The following is a 21,845-nucleotide window of genomic DNA, read 5'->3' as shown; positions in this document are numbered from 1 at the left end:
AGAACCGTGCTCTCTCTTCATGGAGAGAGGGTGGAGAACTGAAGAATGGGCTAGGAGTGTGACTGGAAAAACCTATTCGTTGCTAGGGCTTTTGAAAGGCCAAGTGGGCTTTTGAAAGCTATTATGAGGCTGAGGGAGACGCTTCGCTGAGGTACAGAAGTGGATGTCCTGGCATCAGCTCAGAAGGGACCCTTCACCCACTCCATGGGAAGAAGCTCTCACAGCCTTCAAGACAAAAACAGACAGCTTTGGGGCATGTCTTCGGGCAGCTGCAAAACTGATGGGAGACAAGAGCTGAAAATAACCATGGAAATAATCTGGTGTTCCAGGGGAGGACAAGCGTGGGCTCTGAGTGAATCCTGTGGTGTGTGAGAAGGCCCAACACCCTCAACATAACTCTGGAGCACAGCACTAAATATTATAAACAGAAGTTTGGCAAGCCCTGTGTCTCAGGCCTGTTAGATGTTTTTCAGAGGAGCCAGGGATTAGCTGTTTCTGGTGGATAGAATGACCAGAAGGAGGGGCCTGTGGATGGTGCAGGCTGTGAGCCCCCAGACACCAGTGGAAGGAAGGTATACCAAATATATGCATGGACTTACAGGATTCCATGGTCATCACCAGGGAAGAGCTGTGTCAGCACGTGGGCAGCACTGAGCCTTGTGAGGATAGGCAAATGGGATGAGCCCTCTCTACACCCGTGGGCCCAGGTCATAGCATGGAGTGGAGAAGGAGGGTGTGACACGCGATGCCCCAAGGGCAGCCCAAATGCAACTCCATCCACCTTACTCAAAAACTCTGTCAGTTTAGGGCATCTTAGGAAGAGTCTATATGTCAAGTGGAAAGAGATCAAGCCTTGTCATTGAGTTTAAATTCTGGTTCTGTCCTTATCTGACCTGGGCAAGTGACATAAGCTGTCTGATAACCATCCTTCCTTTCAACGATTTCCAGATCCACAGACCCAGTTACATTTAGAGTAATCAATTCTTATTTTTTCAATCTTTGTGATTCCAATGAGTACTTTTTTTGTGTGTGTGTGAGGGAGATCAGCCCTGAGCTAACATCCGTGCTAATCCTCCTCTTTTTGCCGAGGAAGACCGACTGTGAGCTAACATCTATTGCCAATCCCCCTCCGTTTCTTTCTTCCCCAAAGCCCCAGTAGATAGTTGTATGTCACAGTTGCACATCCTTCTAATTGCTATATGTGGGACGCGGCCTGAGCATGGCCAGAGAAGCGATGTGTCGGTGCGCGCCCGGGATCCGAACCCGGGCAGCCAGTAGCGGAGTGCACGCACTCAACCACTACGCCACCGGGCCGGCCCCAATGAGTCTTTTTGAGCATGCAATTTACTTAACCTCAGTTTTCTCATCTGTAAAATGAGGTAGTTGGAAAGATCAAATGAGTTAATACATATAAAGTACTTAGCCCAGGGCCTTGTTTATAGTAAGAGTGCAATAAATGTTAATTATTATTATTTCTTGCAAGCCTCCATGTGCCTGGATACCTCTCTAGTCCTCCTCGATTTCTTCATCTCTAAAATGAGGATAACAAATAGAGTTACTTTAGAGGGCTGTCTAAAGATTATATAAGCAAAGAGATGTGTTGCGTGCTTTGCCCATAGCAAGCCTTCAGTAAATGGAAGCTGTCGCAATTACTCAGGGTAGTGTTGTGTGCTGGCTGGCTTCTGATGTTGTCCTTCAACATGGTAGAAGACTGGTCAGGTGTTCTGGGAATGTTGGTTCCTGATATTTGCAGAATTTTCCCATGTGCTATCTCATCTAATCTTCATTTCCATCACTGGGACCGTTGCCTTGCCCAGTTCCAGCAGGTGCCATGCTCATGGACTCCCACGTAATAGTGGCTCTTGGAGTTGTGCAGCATGGCAGTACGGTCTACATAGGATCCTACATAGGATCAAAGCAAAGATGGCTGTGTGAGTGATTGGTGCTCATATAGGTCCCCTGCTGGACTCAACCTCCCTAGAACACAGGCCTAGCAGTGAGATGTCCTCAATCACCCAGGCAGCCATGGGGAGCAAAGGGCTCCCATCTCCTTGCTCATCTAGGTGGCTTTGGTGGCTTCCATTTTGTCTTGTTAACATGCAGGATGAATTCCCTTCAGGAAGGTAAAGACTGTGATAATGAGTGACCACTAACTCCTTAGCCGATGTGAGTGTTTAAGATTCGAGAGATGCTGAGGGAACAGTAAGAAAAGGTCCAGATCATGGGGCCCTCCTCACCTGTGTTTGGGCACCCTTGGCCCCTGATGTCACCATGAGGACACTGGGTCTCTAAGGAAAGAGAGGGCACAAGGAGGGACACGGTGCTAAAGACCTGTCATCTGTTTCACAATACAGTCATGTGCCACATAATGACGTTTCAGTCAATGATGGACAGCATATATGACAGTGGTCCCATAAGATTAGCACCATATAGCCTAGTGTGTAGGAGACTATACCATCTAGGTTCATATAAGTATACACTATGATGTTTGCCCAACAATAAAATCGCCTGATGACACGTTTCTCAGAATGTATCCCATCATTAAGTGACGCATAACTGTATACCAACAATTCCTGCCCACCTCCCATCCAATCTTACAGAGCTTTGTAGGGTGGAGAATGAGGGGTGGGTAGACCAGAACAAGAGAGAGAGCTTGAGTAGTGATTCAGAGAAGCCACTGGAAACCTTAAAAAAATCCTCTAAGGTCCAGCCAACAAGGATTTGTTTTTCATGTAGGCCAACCCCTCCTTAGTGCTCTAATCTGTCATTTGGGTATGGACAGAGCACAAACTCAAATGTTACAGAGGCTGGCAGCTAGCCAGGTAGACAGTGACCTGGCCCCATGGGGGCTGCAGTCAGCTGGAGACCACATGGCTCCCCTAAAAGGAGCAGCTACTGTTACCAGGAGGAAATTCAGCCCAGAGTTGCCCGATCTTCCTGGTTTTCAGAAAAAGCCATAAACCTGAATTGTTTACGTGAAATATCTTGATTTTTAAATGTTGGTCACTATTTCAATTTTTCAAAAAACTGTGTGGCCAAACAACATGTCTGTGACAGGATACAACTCATGGGCCGACATTTTGTGATGTCTGAGTTACCCGTAACTCATGGAACTACTGTTCCTTCATCCCCAGGCAACATTTTGCCCTCTGTGCTTCTTTTCCCCCCAAAACCCCTCCTGCAAGTGGAGCCAGCACTACATTTACAGCCTGAGCCAAGACGCTGGTGTGGAGGGAAGAGTGTGAGACCAGGTGTCAGAGGGGCTGCGCTGTGTGCGCTGGAAGAAGACCCTACGTCATGCTCAGACCTCCAAATCCCCCATGAGCGAAGGGAGATAAGGGACCTTGTACAAGTCTGTCACTTCTCTTCTCTGGGCTCCAGTTCCCAGATCTGATAAATGAGGGCTTCACTACACGAGGTCTAAAGACCCATGCAGCTTTGAGTCTCTGATCTGTTCTCACCACAGAGGAATGGGGGAATTAGGGTAGACCATGTGATGATGTTAGTGTTTTATTAATATTCATCATAGTCACCATTTAGTGAGTGTTCCTGTGTACCAGGTGCTGTGCTAAATACTTTACATGCATCATCACATCTGATCCTCCAACTGCCATTTGAAATAGGTATTTTCATGTGTGCAGAAATGGACACAATAATTCCGTCCACTCTCATATGCATGTTTCTTTTCAATGTGACCTTGCCACTTTCCTCATCAAAAGATGGAATCTATTTCTCCATCCCATGAACCTGGCTGGTCTTGTGATTTCCTTTGACCAATAGAATGTACCGGAAGTGATGTTCTGGGACTCCCAAGATTAGGCCTCAAGGAGCCCTGCTGCTTCCATCTGCTGCCATGAGATGCCATGCAAGGAAGCCTATCTGGCCTGATGGAGGATGAGAGGCCACTTGGAGAAAAGCTGAGGTGCCCCAGCAGGCGACCAGCGCCAGCTGCCAGATATGAGTGAGGCCATCTTGGATCATTCAATTCCAGTCTGCCTCCAGATGACGGCAGCCACAGGAGGGGGCCCACATAGGATTAGCCGAAGAACTGCCCAGCTGAGTCCAGTCCAAATTATAGAATCATGAATAAATGGTTATTGTTTTAAGCCACTAATTTTCTTAAATAATAATTTTATTCAGATATATTTCATATATGATGAAATCCACCCTTATAAAAGTGTACAGTTCAGTGGTTTCCAGTATATGCACAAAGTTGTGCATCCAGTATCACTACCTAATTTCAGAACATTTTCATCACCCCCAAAAGAAACCCACCACCCATTAGCACTTACTCCCCATCCCCTCAGCAACCACTCCAGCCCCCAGCAAACACTAATCTACTTTCTGTCTCTATAGATTTTCCTACTCTGGACACTTCATGTATATGGAATCATACAATATGTGGCCTTTTGTGACTGGCTTCTTTCACTTAGCATAATGTTTCCAAGGTTCATCGTGTTGTAGCATGCATCAGTACTTCACTCCTTTTCACTGCCGACTAATATTCCATTGTTTGAATATACCACATTTTATTTATCCATTCATCAGTTTGAGTGTGTCTATTTTGGCTGTTATGAGTAATGCTGCTATGAACATCCATGTATAAGTTTTTGTGTGAACATATGTTTTCCATTCTCTTGAGTATATACCTATGACTGGCGTTGCTGAATCATATGGTAACTCTATGTTTAACATTTTGAGAAACCGCCAAACTGTTCGCCAAAGCAGCTGCACCATTTTACAATCCCACCAGCAGTGTATGAGGGATGCAATTCTTCACACCCTTGTCAGCACTTGCTATTGTCTGTCTTTTTATTTTAGCCATTCTAGTGGCTAAAATGGCAAAATGCTGTCTCATTGTGATTTTGCTTTGCATTTCCATACTGACTTGAACATCTTTTCATGTGCTTTTTGGCCGTTTTTATGTATTCTTTGGAGAAATGTCTATTCAAATCCTTTGCCAATTTTTAAATTGGGTGTCTTTTTATTGTTGTGTTGTGAGGGTTCACCATGTATTCTGATACAAATCCCTTATCAGATATATGATTTGCAAATATTTTCTCCCATTCCTGGGTTGTCTTTTCATTTTCTTGAAGCACAAAATTTTTAAATGTTCATGAAGTCCAGTTTATCTATTTTTATAAGCCACTAAATTTTGAGGTGGTGTGTTTGCAGCACTAGATAATGGATACACGTTCCCATTTTAAAGATGAGAAAACTAGAGCCCAGAGAGCTTAAGTGACTTGTTTAAAGTTACACAGCAAATAGCTGATGGTCAGTCTGACTTTAAACCTATCACTCTTAACTAGTATATACATTGTCATCTTGGACTAAAGTGCTAACAGAATGTTCTGGATTCAGAGTCATAAAGCTTGGGTTCCAGTGTCCAAATCAAAGTGACAATGATGGAGGATTATTGAAGAACATGAAATCCATCGGTTCCTTCACATATTCTGAACCATCCACACTGATTCCTTAAGGTCCTCAGAAAGAAACGTACTGAGATCCCACTGTCTTGGCCGCCTTAGGAATTTGCTTACATGGAGTCATGCTTGGCGTCATGCTCTCAGCTTTCATCAGAGGACAGAACAAGAACCAGTTGTATGTACCTGTTTTATTACACAGGGAAACTGTTGAGGACATTGTCCACTGGGTCACTTATATCCCCTCTAAGCAGCTTTGGAGGGAAATTCCTGTCAGATCTAAGTGCTGGGAAAAGATTTCCTCCTCTGAGAACCTGGCGTGTTTGCTCCTTGTGAGCAATAAGGATCATGATATCTATTGTGTTTCTTTTTCAATTTGGCTGCCAGGAAGCTCAGAGGGAAGAAAAAGCATATTTAGTTATTGAGAGGGTTCTATGGATTGCCTATCTTCATTCTAATTTTCTCTTTGATCTTGACCTTCTGTCTTTCCATCCAGTCATTTAACAGATGTTTACTGACAATCTACTATGTGTGAGAATTGAAAGATGAATTAAATCGATAAGATCTTTGAAGCATAATCTGCGGTGCCCCTGCCCATATCCCCTTGGGTCATGTCATTATAATACAGGACAGCCGGACTTCCAGTTGTGGGAGGGCTTTCTCTGACTGTGGGGGATGCTCTGCCCAAGCACCAGCTAAGCCAAAGAGCTGGAGAATTAACCTCCCACCCATCCCGTGAGCAGCCCTCAGCCAGTGACTAAAAGAGGTGGCGGATTAATATCCAACAACCTCCGCCCTAAGAGTAGAGGGTGGGTAACACTGAGATGCGTGTCCCACATCGTCGCCCAGGTTCCCCGCAGGGCTGCCCACACAGGTCACTGCCTTGAAAACACACCTTCCAATGGCTGCCTTCTATCTTCCCCAGTCCCCCATCAGCGCGCCCTGGCCCCACCTGCAAAACCAATCCTCATCTCAGGGTCTGCCTCGGCGGAACCCAAATTAAGCTAGGCTCTGATGTCATGGAGTTTATATCCTATTAAACAGATAACCAAACAATTATTTGACAACTGTAGCAAGTGCTCCAAGGAGACGCTGAGGGAGTGGGGCCGTGAGACGGAAGCCGAGACCTGAAGGGTGGGTAGGACACAGTGGAGAGAAGGTGTGTGGGTGGGGACCGGTGTTCCTGGCAGATGTCACAGCCTCTGCCAAGACCTGGAGGCAGCAGAAGGCTGGAGGAATACTACGAACAGAAGGAAAGATATTCTAAAGTATATTTCCCCTTATCTTGACTAAACATTATATTACTAGCAAGGTTCTATTTTATGATGTATCTTCAAATCCTTTGAGGGAATAAGGTAGGTAAACAAACAAATGTCCAAAAGGTAAGCAGTCCCCGCAAGGGACCCTGGGCAATCACTCCACCTCTCGGCGCCCCAGATTCTGTGTGTCGTGGGGACTCGCGTTCTTCCTGCTCTGTTTGTGCCATGGCTGTGCAGGGGAATCAACGTGGCAGGGCAGGGAAATAGCTTTTGGACATTGTAAAGCAGTGCCCGCATGTGACCAGGTACTTGTGAAGAGGATCCATGAAGAAATGCATGCTTTTATTACTAAATATGGGGCTACTTTCTTTGTCCTTCAACCCTATATCTGATGAATATTTTACTATCTCTGTTTGGATACATCACACAAGTGTCCAATGCCCACCCATCTCATCTGTCCATCTTCTGAGGAGCAGCAGGGGGAAGAAAAGACCAAGGGCTTTGGAATCAAACCAACCCGGCTTTGTCTCCTGGCTCTGCTATTTACATCCCTAATCAGCCAACACAGGGTGTTGATAACTTTCTCCGCCCAGGAGTGCTGCCTGGATTAATGGGAACATCCTGGCCCAAGAGAGCTGCTCAGTAAATGTTAGCTTTCTATCTTCCCACTCTAGGATAAGAGGAGCCCCGGTCTGTGTTTACACACACATGCCTGCCCTCCTCATGCAGCTCCAGGAACCCCCACGAACTTGGAACACACATATGGATGATGATTCTTAAGAGAATGGGTCACAGCATTGCACCAGATGGCCTGGCTGTGGCACAAACACGTCCTCACCCTCCCCTCACCAGGCCAGAGTAGAAAGGTCTCTGCTGGGTTTTCCAAAGCTGTTTTGGGGTTACTGACCCCCAACTCCTACCAGATCAGCAGGTGCCCTGCACTCAGGTGGGCTTCCATATCTCAGCCCCGAGCCCACCGAGGTATCAGCCTGGTTGCTTGTCTGCCTCCTTCAGTGCTCCCCAAGCTCCTTGCGGTTGGGGCTGGCTGTGTCTTGCTCACCTTCTCACCTTTAATAGTTGCTAAATAAATACTTGTTCAATGAATGAAGGTAGACACTGTTCTTGCTCTCAAGGAGTGTATAGCTTCGTTGTCTACATAAACAGGAGAGTAATACCATAGAGCCAATTTCCTACATTCTGTGAAAATCCCAGTGTTCAGCCCATCTTGTCTGTAACTGGTGGGGCTCATCTTGGGAACACCAATTTCGAGGCCAGGCCTGGAGAGAGAAGGGCTGGGATACAGCCTGGGGATCATCCTTAGAGGGATGGACAAAGGAGCTTATGGAGGAGAGAGAAGCGTGGGAAGGGCTGGAGCCTGCAGGTGAGGCTAATGCTGCCAGCCTGTCACTCCCCACAGTGCGGACAAGTCACGCAGGGTGTGTGCAGCCCCCTTCTCTTTGTGGAGGTCCTCTGAAGTCTCTCAGACTCCTTCTGAGGAGCTCTGGGCATCCTTGGCCTTGCTCTGATCCTGGATTCCTAGCCCTGGACTAAAGATGGGCACCAACTGGGAGTCGCTGGTCTGAACACTGACCAGGGCCTATGAAGCATCCTGGTGCAACAGTTCTCCCTAATAGGGATAATGTCTCCCAGATAGTGGTCAGGTGAATGTTCCAGATCCTCTGTCTCAAGCAGTTTGATATTCAGACATACAGAGAGGGTCAGCGTTGGTGGCAGGTCGTAGAACAAGCAGTAAGCTCAAGATGAGGCAGTAGAAGCCAAGAGGTAGCCCAGTGCTTCTCAGCAAGCTCCCAGGCCATGCTGATGCTGGTGGTCCCTGGACCACAGCTTGAGTGGAGGACAGTGGTTGTTAGCGACAAGACATTAACAGGTAAGTTGCTGAGAGGGCAACACGAGCTGGCGCTGGGAGACCAGCTGCTAGAGGACGTCAGGAAGGCCCAGGCCCAGAAGTATTATGACTTGTGAGCCTCCCTCCTGGCCTCCTCCTGCACCTCCTGCAGTCTTCCCTGACGGCCCCTGTTCCTTACTTCCCATGCAGACTTGCAGTAACCCCGCCACCTGCAGTAACTTGAGTGTCTCAGTTCCTTTTCAGCTAAAAGGGCCTAGTCAGTAGTTCTCGGCCTGGCTGCACATTAGAATCACTTAGAGAGCAAGTCTCGGTGAATTGCATTTAATTGGTTGGCCTGGGGTGGAGCCTGGGCGTAATGATTTGTAAAACTCCAGTTGATTCTAATGTGCAGGCAGGATTGTGAACCATTGGCCTCATCAGCATTTCTCAAACTTTAATATGAATATGAATTACCTAGGGATCTTATTAAAAATAGAGATTTTCATCTAGTAGGTCTGAATGGAGCCTGAGACTCTGTATTTCTGATGCTGCAGGCCTGAGGACCATACTTTGAGTGGCAATGGGGTAAATAATACCTGTTTTTCCCAGTAATTAAAAAACATGTAGGTTGACCTTCTCTAATCTAATCCCCAAGGCCAGCTTGAAGCACAAAGCAAGACCCTACCGCACTGGCTACCATGAGTGCATTTGATCTCAAAGAGGTAGACTTAGCCCTGTCTACACCACAACCCCACTGAGGGATGATGGATCCAGAGTGGAGGTCCAGGGGAGGCTCTGCCCCCAGCCGTAGCTACACTGGACTCTAGGGCTGAAAGCTTGGTGCTTGTGGGTTCCCTTCGTGACTTGGCTGGCCAGGCACCAGAACTAGCACTCCTACTGACCACACTGGGTTGTTTTCCCTCCCTTCCGGGGGCAAGGGGTGAGATGAGTTCCTTCCTAGTCTCTGCCCCAGCCTATCCTGTTCCTGTTCTCCCCTCATCCCCCGCAGGAGCATGCCCACCCTCTCATTTACTGATGCCCTGTCAGCTGTCTCCTCTCTCTCTTGCAGCCCAGGCTATCCCAGCCAACAGAGGGGGCGGGGAGTCATCCTGGGGTGGCTCACTGCCTGGCAGAACCTACCTGACCGTGTGGATTGCCACACCACCTTCTCCTTGACAACAAAGCTGCTGCCAAAGTGGCCTCGGGGCAGGAGGGAGGGAACAAAGGCCATCACCCATCTGGTGCCTCTCAGCCCTGGCTGCACATTAGAACCACCTGGGGATGCCCAGGTCTCACCCCAGACCAACTAAACAAGAATTCCCGGAAGTGGGACCTGAGTATGAGTAGTTTCTGAGACTTTCCAGATAATTCCAATGTGCTGCCAAGTTTGTGATGATTTAGCAGCCCACAGGGGCAGAAAATAACTCTTAGATCAGAAAAAAGACAATAATGTGATGTCCACAGCTGCCTGCTCCAACTTCCCTCCGTCTTTGCAACTCACTCCTAGGCCCTGTATTCCAGAATATGAGAAGGGCATCTTCTATTTGGACTTGAATACTAGGAGGAAAATCATCGCACACTTTATCTCATTTGATCTACAAGCTTATGCAAGGGTGTTTTCCTCACCTCCATTTTATAGTTGAGGAAACAGGCTCAGAGAGGTTGAGTGATTGCACAAGGTCATACAGTAAGAGGTGGGGCCAGAATTCAACCCCAGGCCCACTGTCCTATGGCCATATGCTCTAGTCACAGTCGTGGGTACATAAACCAGAGAAACACGGGCCGACCCATAAACGCAACTTATAAGTTGATATAAGCAGGTAGCACACAGCCAGCTACAGCTGAGCTGACGTTTATGTTCAAATACAAAATCCTGGGTCATGAAGGAGAATTTTTTCCTCTCTGCCTCTATTCTCTATTTTCCAATCCCAGTACTACGTCCTCCGTGGAACCTTCCAGAACTCTACTATCTCTCCACTTACTGTGGTTCCCCAAGCTGTCCAGCATCGGCTTTTAAAAATTCAGATCACAGGGCTTAAACTCAGAACTATGGAGAGCTCTAGTGATGGGGTCTGAAAATCTACATTTTTAACAAGCAATATGGGGGGATCTGATATGTGCATAGTTTTGAGAACCAGTGATGTAGCCCCTTGCCGCTCAAAAGTGTGATCTGTGGACCAGCAGTGCTGGTACCAACTGGGAGCTTGATAGAAATGTAGCATCTTGGACCATACCCCTGGCCTCCTAAATCAGACTCTGCATTTTAACGAGATGTCCAGGAGATTTGCATGCACGTTAAAGTTTGAGAAGCTCATTCCGTCCAACCTGTTAGGCATAAAAAGTGTCCTCAGATGAGCAGTATCGGCATCACCCAGGAAGTTGTAGAAATCAAATTCTTGGGCCCCACCCTCAACCTACTGAGTCAGAAACTATAGGGGTGGAGGCCAGGACTCTGTATGTTAACGAGCTCTCTAGGTGTTCTGATGCACGCTCAAGTCTGAGAGCCACTGCCTGCCTAGACACAGAGATTACAAAGCGCTTTCTCAGTCGGGAACCTCTTTGATCCTGGGCATCAGTTGCCCTGTGCTGGATGCCAGGATGATCAAAGGAGAGCTGGGCCTGGAAGAGCTTTGACAGCTGTCGATGCCACACAAGGCAGAACGGGCAAGGCTTGTTTCTCCCTGCCTACCTTCTGACAGCAGCTTTGAAGGGCTGAGTGAATCCTATTCCTCAGCCCGTGGCTCCATCGTGGGCCCTTCTCTTTATTGCATCTATATATTCATTCGCCTTATCCCTGCCCCTGCCCCCCAGGACCCTGCCCTCCCCCACAGCACAACCATTCCATTGAGTTTCATGTCTTCTTGCAAAGAATGGGTTGTCAGCGTGCATCGAGTTCACATTTTCCCTCATGATGATGTGCTATGGACCTCTTTCTGCGTCTTACTCTTTAACTTAGTGTGGTACTTGGACGGGCTCCCTCCATCAGTAGTGTGCACCGAGTCTCTGGCTGCTACGCGCCCCCCAGGCCTCCCCCACCCCCACCTGCAGAGTATCTCTGGGCTGCACCCAGCTCCTCCAGTGCCCTGGGATGAGATGCCCAGGTGGCTTCCAACTCCTCAGTGCCACCAAGGATGCTGTGATAAACATCCCCCTCCGTGTCTCCCTGTGGACCAGTGTGAGTTCTCCCCGTTTTGTAGATGGAAAAGCTTGAAATGCTTCCAGCTCCTGTGACTTGCCCAGAACGTACAGCACGGTGATTAAGAGCATGACTCTGGTGTCAGACACACCTGGTCGGGTAACCTGGCACCAGTCCCTTCACCTTTCTGGGCCTTGGTTTTCTCATTCATAAATGGAGATGAGGGTATCACCTACCTTATGCATTTGTTATTAAGATTAAATAAATGAAAACTACTCAACAGTGTCCCTAGCACAGGGTAAGTGCTCGGTGTTCACTGTAACTTTACCTCTCTCTCCAGAAACTGCCTTTTGACCTCTTTCACATTGATTTTTGTTTTCTGTTGTGGTCTTGCATTATTGGTAACTTTCCTCGCATGTCCCCTTTTCAAACTGACCTCCAGCAATGACCCTAGAGGTACTCAGAAAAGGCCTGTGGGCTGGACCGGAGAATGAGGAAAGGCCGGGGCTGGTTTAGGAGTTTAGTGCAGGAACTTGGGCCGGCGGGGCTTGTCCAGGATAGGAGTCAGGGATGGGCTTGCAAGACTCTGGGGTTGGTGACGGTGTGGGGGGCACTACGACAGGAGGCGGTCTGCGGATGTCAGTGTTCTCCTGGCCCTGGTGGGGAAGTAGCAGTGCAGGCCTCGCACAGAATAGGTGCTTCATATATGGTTGTTCTTTTATGAATTGTATTTCGGCCCAGTTTTAAAGTGGTAGGAGGAAGAGAACCCTGTACCCTGGAGGGAAGGTGAGGGGTTGTTGCCTCACTTTGCAGAGAATCCCGTGTGTATCCTGGAGAGGTGCCAGGAAGGAGAGGCTCCCGGGCCTGAAGTGCAGATGGGAGAAGGGAGTCTCAGGGCCAAGGCAGGGGCCTCACAGGTGGCAGAGACTGGCTGATGCCAGAAGAGGGCACCACACACCTCCGGACAGAGCTGAGGCTGTGCTGTCCTGTGAGAATAGTGGCAGGCTGGGGCTGGGGAGGCCCAGGGTTCAATTTGCCTGGGACTGAGGGGTCTCTATGACAGGAAAGACCCGGGCAACCTGAGATGAGCTGGTTACCCTGGCTGGAGGAGGCAACCACAGAAGCGGTGCACACATGCATACGTGTACCTCACACACACAACACAAAATGTACCCACAGTGACACCACACATTCACACACATGCACAACACACACCCACGCACTTCACAGCACAAGCATAACACATACAACACGCTTGCGCATGTACATGTGTACCACTTGCAAAACACATTTGTCACACACACACAACACACTCACATGGTATACATGTGCAACACACAACAAATACACATGCACACATGTACCACACAAACATGCAAAGCAAACAGTACATCACAACACACACAAGTGCATACAAACACAGTACAAGTACACATCACACCACATGTACAACATACATAATACACACATAAGTGCATTATAAATGTGTATGCATTTATAACACACATGTAATACACTCACGTAATACACACACAAGCACATACAACATAGTCACAACACAATATACACACACACACGTGCCACAAAAGTGTAAGTAAAACAAGTACCACATCACAACACACACATGCACAATGAAGGTGCATGTCATACCACATGCACAACACACACAATGCATACGTGTACCACACATTACACTGCATATAAACATACGTACATACATAAACATTAACACATCCACAACACACATGCACAGGTAACAACACAACACACAGCTTGTAGCTGTGCATATCTCACCACAACATACACAGGCACCAGGCCCTTAGGCACTACTAATGCATTACATACAACACATGCACAGCATCTGTTTAATACACACACAACACAATGCACCCACAAGTATGCATATGCACAAACACACATACACAATGCAGACACACGTGGTCACATACACACAAGCACCTTTGGTAGCCACAGACCTCTTGTTTGAGGCAATGTTTCTGATTAACAAAATTAGGATGCTCATTCTTGCTCTGCTCATTCTTGCTCTAGGCCAACGAAAAGATGTATCCAAGAATTTAGAACTGTATATTCATTCATTCAGCAATCATTTCTTTACTGTGTGCTGGGACCTGGCGGTTCACCGCATGGCATCAATGACCATTAGCTCCGGTTGGTATGAGTGTTATGAATTAAAACTCCAGAGAGCACCATACTTCAATGGGGTGGGCCTGGCTGGGTCTGGGAGTTTCCTGGAAAGAGCTTTTCAGGCCAAGACCTGGAGTCGGAGCAGCAGGGTTGGGACGAGGGAGAGGTGACTGAGGCACCAGGGACACCGCCTAAGGAAGCTTCACTCTCGGGTGCTGCCCGGCATTTGCACGACCCTAAGAGTGAGTGGCTGAGCAGCTAGGCTGAGACAAGCCCCATCACGGATCCGAGGAGCAAATGGTCCTGCTCCCAGCTGCTGCTCTACTCGGATCCTCTCACCCAGAGGGTCAGAGGGGGTGTTTGCTTCCCAGGAAACTCTCTGGGCTCTGGGAAGAGCAGTGGCTTACAGGGAAGGGACCTAGATCACCCAAGATAACCAGCTGCATTGCCCCTGGACGCTGGTAACCAGGCCCCCTCCTCTGGGGCCAGCGGTGGTGATGGTGGGGGAGGGCAGGAGATGTACCGGGCAAGCCCACCATTCCCCTGGGCATAGTCTGCATGTCATCACACTCCCAGCTTGCCTCCTGGGGGTGAGGCCACCTGCCAGGTTAGGCTGCATCAGTGCAATATTCTAGCTCATGGGCACTGGAACTGTCCCTTTGGTCTAGTGGAGGGTGGCACAGAGTGGTGGTTCAGGCAGACTGGAGCTTCTGCCTGGATTCAAATCCCTGCATTGGCACTTACTATCTGTGTGACTGTGGGCAAGTCACTTGGCCTCTCTGTGCCTTATTTTCATACCTATAAAATAGGCATGATGGTAGTTCTAGCACCCATTCTATGGAGTTTTAAGGACTTTATGAGTTAATACATGAAAAGCTCTTTGATTAAAGCCAGGCACATGGCAGGAGCCACAAAAATCTTAGCTGCAATAGTTATTGTGATACAAAATAAAAGCAAACACTGACAACAATCATAATATCAAATGGTACTGGAGTCAGAAGTGCCTTGGAGAACATCTGCTCCAGGCCCCCTCTGCATTGCAGAGATAAAGCTGTTTGACCCGATAATCCAGACACAGGAGGACTAGAACCCAGGACGGGGAAGAGAAGGAACAAGTCAGAGGTCCTCCTTTGCTGTCTCTAGGACAGTGGTCCTCATCCGGAGGACTGGTTAAATACAGATCACTGGACCCCACCCAGGGTTTCTGACTCAGCGGGCCTGTGATGGGATCTGAGACTCTGCATTTCTAAGAAGTCCCCAGGTGATGCTGCTGCTGCTGGTCCAGGGACCGCACCTTGAGAAGCGCTGCCCTGAGGACAGTGGAGGCAGAGCGCAGGAAGGCTGCATCCCGGAGTTTTGCGGATTGCACTCCAATAATGGGGGAAGGGAAGCAAGGGCCTTACTTACAGCGGATGCCGTACCTCGGGCAGCGCCCTCTGCAGGGGGATGCGGGCACTGAGCGCCTCCTCCAGGCTGAGAGGCGTCAGCTCATCTTCAGATACCTCCTGGTCCTCCTCCTCGGCCCCCCAGTCCCTCTCTGGGACTTCCTTGTCCTGCCTCCTGCTTGACTGCTTGATGAGCCGGTAGCTGCCACCTCTCCTGCCTTGGCTCTGGTTCCTTCTGACCCTGGGTGAGGCCACAGCCACCAGGAGCTGATCCTCCCGCAGCGAGATAAAGGGCGGCAGGCCCTCCAGGGGGTCATAGTCTTGGCCCTCATCCTCGGCCTCAAGCACCCATTCCTGGGAGTCCCCAAAGTTCAGGCGGTACTCAGCGTCAGGGCTGCGCTTGGTGACCTGGGCTGTGACAGCCTGGTGCAGGGCGTGCGGGGGGGGATGCAGCATGGCCACCAGCAGCAGCACGCATCCCAGCATCAGGAAGAGGAGCAGGAACTGCAGTCTGCGTGGTCCATGCCTGCATCGCTTCCTTAGGAGCATGTTGCCGGAACTTGCCAAATGCAACAGGTCATGTTCAAGTTCACTTTCTCCTCCTGCTCCAGGTTCCTTCAAGCTGGCAGCAGAACCTGGGTTCCTGGTTCCACCTGGAAGTTCTTTGATCGTCACTTAACCTGCTCCTGTTTTCCCATCTGACATTTGCCAACAGCGTGTGTAAGACCAGCTTCACTTACAATCAGAGAGCCACGGGACCCAAGTCCCACCCAATCCTCTGTGAGTGGATTTCTTTAATTGCCTTCTGAAAGCCCACTCACGGGGACTTCAAACCGAATTGTTTGCCCCCCTTTTACTCCTTTTTCTCCTTGGGAAAAAAATCGTTATTCCATTCTGCTCAGGGCTTTAGTCCCATGTATTTCGTTTCCCCCCTGCACGCGTGATCAGGTTGCTATGCGATGTGGGGGGGAGCTGGCGGGTCCTCGGTCCAGCAGAGCTGACAGCCGTCCTCCTTTGGACGCTTCCAGTCAGGTCAGATCAACAGATGTGAAGCCGGCAGGCAGTGCCTGGTTTCCTTTCACACATAGCTCCGCGCTCAGCCAGAGAACCTCTGCCAGACACAGCCAGAGCCAAGCGTGCGCCTCGCTCCCGGTCCTAATGCCCTCACTGTTCCCAGGCTCTGCAGAACCCCACAGAACACAACTCCGGGGGAAAATCAAAGCCGTCACTACTGGGACCAAACCCAAACAGGAACATCCCAGGAGTTTGGATTTGAATCTCGTTCATAGGAAGATTTCTTTCCCAACCCAAAGGGGCAGGACGTATGCCCTCCTGATTTCAGAGAGGCTGTATGTGTGACGTAAATTCAGGGAGCTAGCTGTCTGTTACACCCTCAGCCTCCCGCAGGTGATCCGTGAAGCTGGACCAGACTCTCCCTCCCTTCCCAAGGACCACAGTCCTTGTCCTTCTGAAAATGAAGGAAGCTGGGGACACACTCTTGAAAGCCCCTTGTGCTCACAAGAGCATCTGAATGCCACACTGGCCACTGAGGGAGGGAGGTCAGAAGAGGAGGGGCATGCTCCTTCAGTAATAAAACTTCTTCATTCAACCAACATATATTAATTGAGCACGTATTATGCCAAAGCGAGTCTGGGGACTGGGAGGACAGCAATGAATAAAACAGACCAAAATGTATGTCTCGTGGAGCTTACATTCGAGTGGGAGAGACAGACAGGTAGATAATCGAATAAAATATACAGCGGGTCAGACAGTTTCAGACCTAAGGAGAAAAACAGAGCAGGGAAGGGGACTGGGGAGCGTGGGGCTGGTGGAGGACAATGGCCGCTGAGTGGAGAGCGGAGATTTCACAGGAGAGTTACCATTTGTGGAAGAAGGAGGGTGAGGCAGCTATCTGGGGATGAGCATTTTGGGCAGAGAGGATAACAAAAGCGAAGGACTGGAGGTGAGAGTGTACCTGGCCTGTTTGAGGAACAGCAGAGCGCCAGGTGGCTGGAACAGAGTGGGCAAGGTGGAGAGTGATGGGAAATGGAATGAGAGGGTAAGAGGGGAAAGAGGGAAGCGGGGATCCGGTGGGACCTTGGAGGACATTGTAGGGATTTTGGCTTTTCTTCCGAGTGAGATGGGACCCCTTGGAGGGTTGTAAGCAGAGGAAAGACACCATCGACTTGGACTTTACCTGGATTGCTCTGGCTGCTGTGCTGAGATTAGACAGTGGGAAAGCAAAGGGCAGAGTCAAGGAGCCCCACTAAGGCGTTACTTCAGTGGTTAAGGATGAGGGCGTGGACCAACATGGCATCAGTGGAGGTGGTGAGAAATGATCAGCTTCTCAACATATTTTAAGGAAGAACCTGTAGGATTTGCTGATGTCTGGTGTGAGAGAAAGATGAGTTGAGGATGATTTCAAGTTTTTGGTCTGAGCAGTTGGAAGAATAGAATTGCCATCGACTGAGACGGGGAAGACCGGGAGCAGGTAGAAGGAGGTGAAGAGCGGTGGCTCAGTTTGGGACATGTGAGGCTGGAGATGTCTTTTAGACAGCCAAGGGGAGAAGAGGGTAAGCAGCTGGACATACGACAGCTGGAGGTCAGGGGCGAGGTCTAGCCTCAGAGGGAAAGTCGGACACCAGTAGCACATAGAAGATGTTCAAGGCCATGAGACCTAAGATCACGGAGGGAGTGATGAGGATGGGAGAGAGAAGGGAATCCAGCATGCTCAGAGTGCTGGGGCTTCTGGATGGAACAGTTGACTAAGGGTAACCACTCATCGCTGTGAGGTGGGTTTCTCCTGATGGCTTGTCAGGAGAAGGCATCATCACAAGGCTTGTCATCAGCAGTGGAGTGGGGACAACCAACACTGGGGGCTCCTGATGTGAATTTCTCATTGTTTCTGTTTTGATTTTGATCTTAGAATGTGAGCCTAAACGTCTCATGGAAAAAAATGTTTTTCGTTTTGACTCAGTTGCTTCTTCCATTGTTTGCGTGTGTGTGTATATGTGTGCAAATATGTGTGTTTTCCTCGAAGCCATTCATAGAGCCAGAGGTGAAATAGTGGGTTATATGAGGCTGCTCTGCTGATAGCCCAGCAGGGGCCCGGATGGACAGCACTCAGGAATTGCTAGATTGGACCATATTTCCCAAGCCCTACATCAGGTGTACTGGGGGTGGGAGTTGCGTGACTTTTAGGTTCAAGAGGCAGACACCCTGGAAGCTGAAGTTTAGAATTTCTGGGGTATTTTGAGTTTCGTGAGGATGATGAGACAGAAAGCTTCAATTCCAGGAGGCTTTCAGAGTATGCTCAGTCTCCTCCCTTGTGACAGAGCACCCTCCCCCACCCTCTCCAGCAACACTGATCTCAAACTCACCAGGCACACCCCCCTTCAGGGCCTTTACCTGGCCCACCCTCCACTTGATGGCTCTTGGCCCAGAAATCCAGCCATATGGCTTATTTCGTCACTTTTGTGTTTACTCGATTGTCACCTATTCAGTGGGGCCTTCCCTGACCCAGCTTTTGGCATCAGAAGCCCCTCCATCTATGTGTGATGTTCTCCATTCTCTTCCCCTGCTCTCCTTAAGAATCTCTGTGGCTCTTCTCAACACTCGACAAGTAAGATACTGAGTCCTTTCCTGTCTGCCCCCTATCCCACCCCCTGAAAGGTAAGCCCGACATGGGGAGAGGTTCTATCTGCTCACTGCTGTTTCCCCAGAGACTGGCCCTGCGTCTGGCATGCACTAGGCACTCAATAAATGTTTGTCAAATGAATATAGAGACAACTAGATGGCTATTCTGATTCAAGTCAAGCAAAGTCTGCATATCCCCTGAGACTCTAGGATTTGGATCAGCCCTAAAAGGACTCTACACAACCCATAAACCTGGATGATACTTTAAGGCTGCCCTAAAGGAAATAAAATTCCAGGTGCTCTTCAAATGGACAGAGTCACCTCAAAAACCCTCGAACTGGTCCACACCTGCTGGGATGGCTCAGGGTCAGAATGGACCATCTTGGTATGACCACCATAGAGGGTCTCGGCCGTGCTGCCCTTGGCTCTGACTCTCGCAAGCCTCCTGGGGAAACTCACTCTAATGGACCTGTGACAGTTCCCCCCAAGCGTTCATTACACAGTTAATGGAAGGAATCCCATTCACGGACAATGCAACAAGTGTTACATCTCCACACAGCATAGGACTCAGACTTTCCCACAAATCCCCAGGCTTTTCAGAGTCACTAGGCCTGGAGGGAGCAGCAGGCTTTCCTAACCCCAGGCCGCCAGGACCATGTCCCGCATGCATGCTGTTCTGCCCCATCCCAGCTCCTGGCTCGCAGGGGTGTTACTTCGCTGCTCGTATATCTTCTCATGGCCTGATCCTCCCTTCATCACCCAGATGTCAGAAGTGCATCCCCGGTCTACAACCCTGTCTCCTGGCTTCTGTCCTCATGTAGCTGGACTTTTCTTCTCCATGTCTTCTGCTCAGGAACAAAACCAAGCAAGCCATGGATCCCCAAACACAACACAAACGTCCTTTCCATCTCCATCTTATTCCTCTCAGCCTCAGAAATGAGACTTCCTCAAGGGACAACCCATCTATTACTCATTGCCCAAAGCCTCAGAAGCTACACTGCCCCATCCAGGGATCTTTGGGGGAGAAGGGACTGGACACAGTACTGTGGTACCTGCCCCATCATCAGGCTCTCTCTTCCTCTCTTTCCCACCTGTGTTCCCATTATGGGTTGAATTGTGTCCCCCTAAAGGATGTTGAAGTCCTACCCGCTAGTAGTGAATGTGGCCTTATTTGGAAATAGGGTCTCTACAGATGATCAAGTTAAGACGAGGTTATAGGGTGGGCGCTAATCCAATATTACTGTTGACCTTATACGAAGGAGAAATTTGGGCACAAAGACATGCACACAGGGAGAACGCCATGTGAAGATGAAGTCAGAGGTGGAGGTGATGCATCTATGAGCCAAGTAACACCAAAAATTACAAGCAAACCACCAGACGCCAGGGTATAGACATGGAACGGATTCGCCTCACAGCCCTCAGAAGGAACCAAACTTGCTGACACCTTAATTCCAGATTTCTAGCTTCCGGGATGGTGAGGAAATAAATTTCTGTTGTTGCAGCCACCCAGGCTGTGGTACTTTGTTACAGCTGCTCAGAAAACTAATACAGTTCCTTTCGCACATACCACCTCCCTCCCTCCTTTCCCTTCTCTCAACTCTCCCTCTCCTTCTGTCCTTCCGTTCTCTCTCCTATCCTATCTATTTGCCTGTGTTACACTAACTCTTCAGTCCAGGGTCTTGGGCCTGGTCTTCCCATGACAGAGACAGCCCTGAAGAAAGGCTCCTCTAAGGACTGGATCTGGACTCTGGCCTGGGGTTCTCAGTTCCAGTTTAAAATAAGCCAGATCTGGTGAAGTCTCAAATGTGGACCACAGGTCCCTCGTGAGACTTGTAGCATCATTTATCCAGGCTCAGAGCTCAGAGAGCTGAGACAGTGAACACCCCATTCAGAGAGCTGTTGGGATTTCTCCATGTTGCTTCCTTTAGCTTTTCATCTGCCTGTTTTCTCATAGGCCACAGCGCATTTGGTATGGAAAAGTCTCCTATTTGCCTAGAAAAAAGTTGGAAGATTTCAGTTCATTTGGTAGCAGGTTAAAGCACCTGAACAAATCAGAAACCAAGAGCCTTCAATGAGAGAACAGTGGACATCAGGTAGTAAATAAACACTCCGCCATGCAATGGGAGACCTGGCCCAGGCAATTCAAGAAGATGTCATTGACAGCTGTCCGCCTGGTCACCATCCTGGATTCCATCCCAAGCTAAGGTGAAGAGAGGAGCAAGAAGCAAGGAGGGTGGGGAGAAAATTCCCCAAGACACTTAACCACAGGCATGTTTTCTGTTTGACTTTAGTATAGCATATGGTGATGGCTGTTTGCTTTTTGGTCTTCTCTATTAATGGTGGTTCCATCTTTGTCTCTCTCACACCCAGCACAGTGCCTGGTTCAGCAACACACGTCAAATAAATGGCTCTCAGAGATGAGATCTGATGTACACTATACATCATGCACTAAATGAACTGTTGACAAAAAGGGAACACCCTGGGATCAATATGAATGTTTGGCCTTAGAAAGGAGAGAAGGGAAGCGGGAAGACATGCCACCACATATCAAACAGCCAACTCCACCTCTTCCCTTCCCTCAGACTACCTAAGAGGATGGTGCCTGAGGTGGCCCACCCCAGTTCCTGGTTCTCTGATATCACCCAGAAGGCTCTGCTTTCCTTGTGCTCACTCTGGTCATGGATTGTATGGGGAAAGGACAATGCCAGTGATCAGGGCACTAATGTGTCTAAACGCCACAATGGCAAGCCATGACCCAGAACAGTCTTTACACAGGGCTAACTTGGGGAGGGGGGGAATGGCATCCACGATGCTTGTATGGAAGCACCCTTTCTGTACCCAACCATCACTGGCAGGGCCATCTTCAAATGCAAAGATTCCTAAGAAAGTAGGCCCTTCTCAGACTTGCTGAGCCAGAGTTTATGGAGGTGGGCCCAGGCATCTGTGTTTTAACAAGCCTTCCAGAAGCTTCAAATGTCTGCTGAGGTTTGAGAGTACTCTCAGAAAGAATACGTC

At 49.0% G+C, this 21,845-nt stretch overlaps 1 protein-coding gene across 2 annotated transcripts in view; it reads right to left on the bottom strand.

Annotated features, from left to right (window-relative positions):
* The window catches only part of GALNT15 (polypeptide N-acetylgalactosaminyltransferase 15), a 47,494-nt gene extending 31,751 nt beyond the window's left edge, over positions 1 to 15,743 (bottom strand). For both annotated transcript variants that reach the window (XM_058549148.1, XM_058549137.1), the window contains exon 1: positions 15,217 to 15,743. In XM_058549148.1, the coding sequence (XP_058405131.1) occupies positions 15,217 to 15,743 (527 nt within the window). The remainder of the gene's footprint in view (positions 1 to 15,216) is intronic.
* Positions 15,744 to 21,845: the final 6,102 nt, after the last annotated feature.

The sequence above is a fragment of the Diceros bicornis genome, chromosome 2 (genome assembly GCF_020826845.1).
Source record: "Diceros bicornis minor isolate mBicDic1 chromosome 2, mDicBic1.mat.cur, whole genome shotgun sequence".
NCBI lineage: Eukaryota > Metazoa > Chordata > Mammalia > Perissodactyla > Rhinocerotidae > Diceros > Diceros bicornis.
This window is presented reverse-complemented; position numbering and strand designations above follow the sequence as displayed.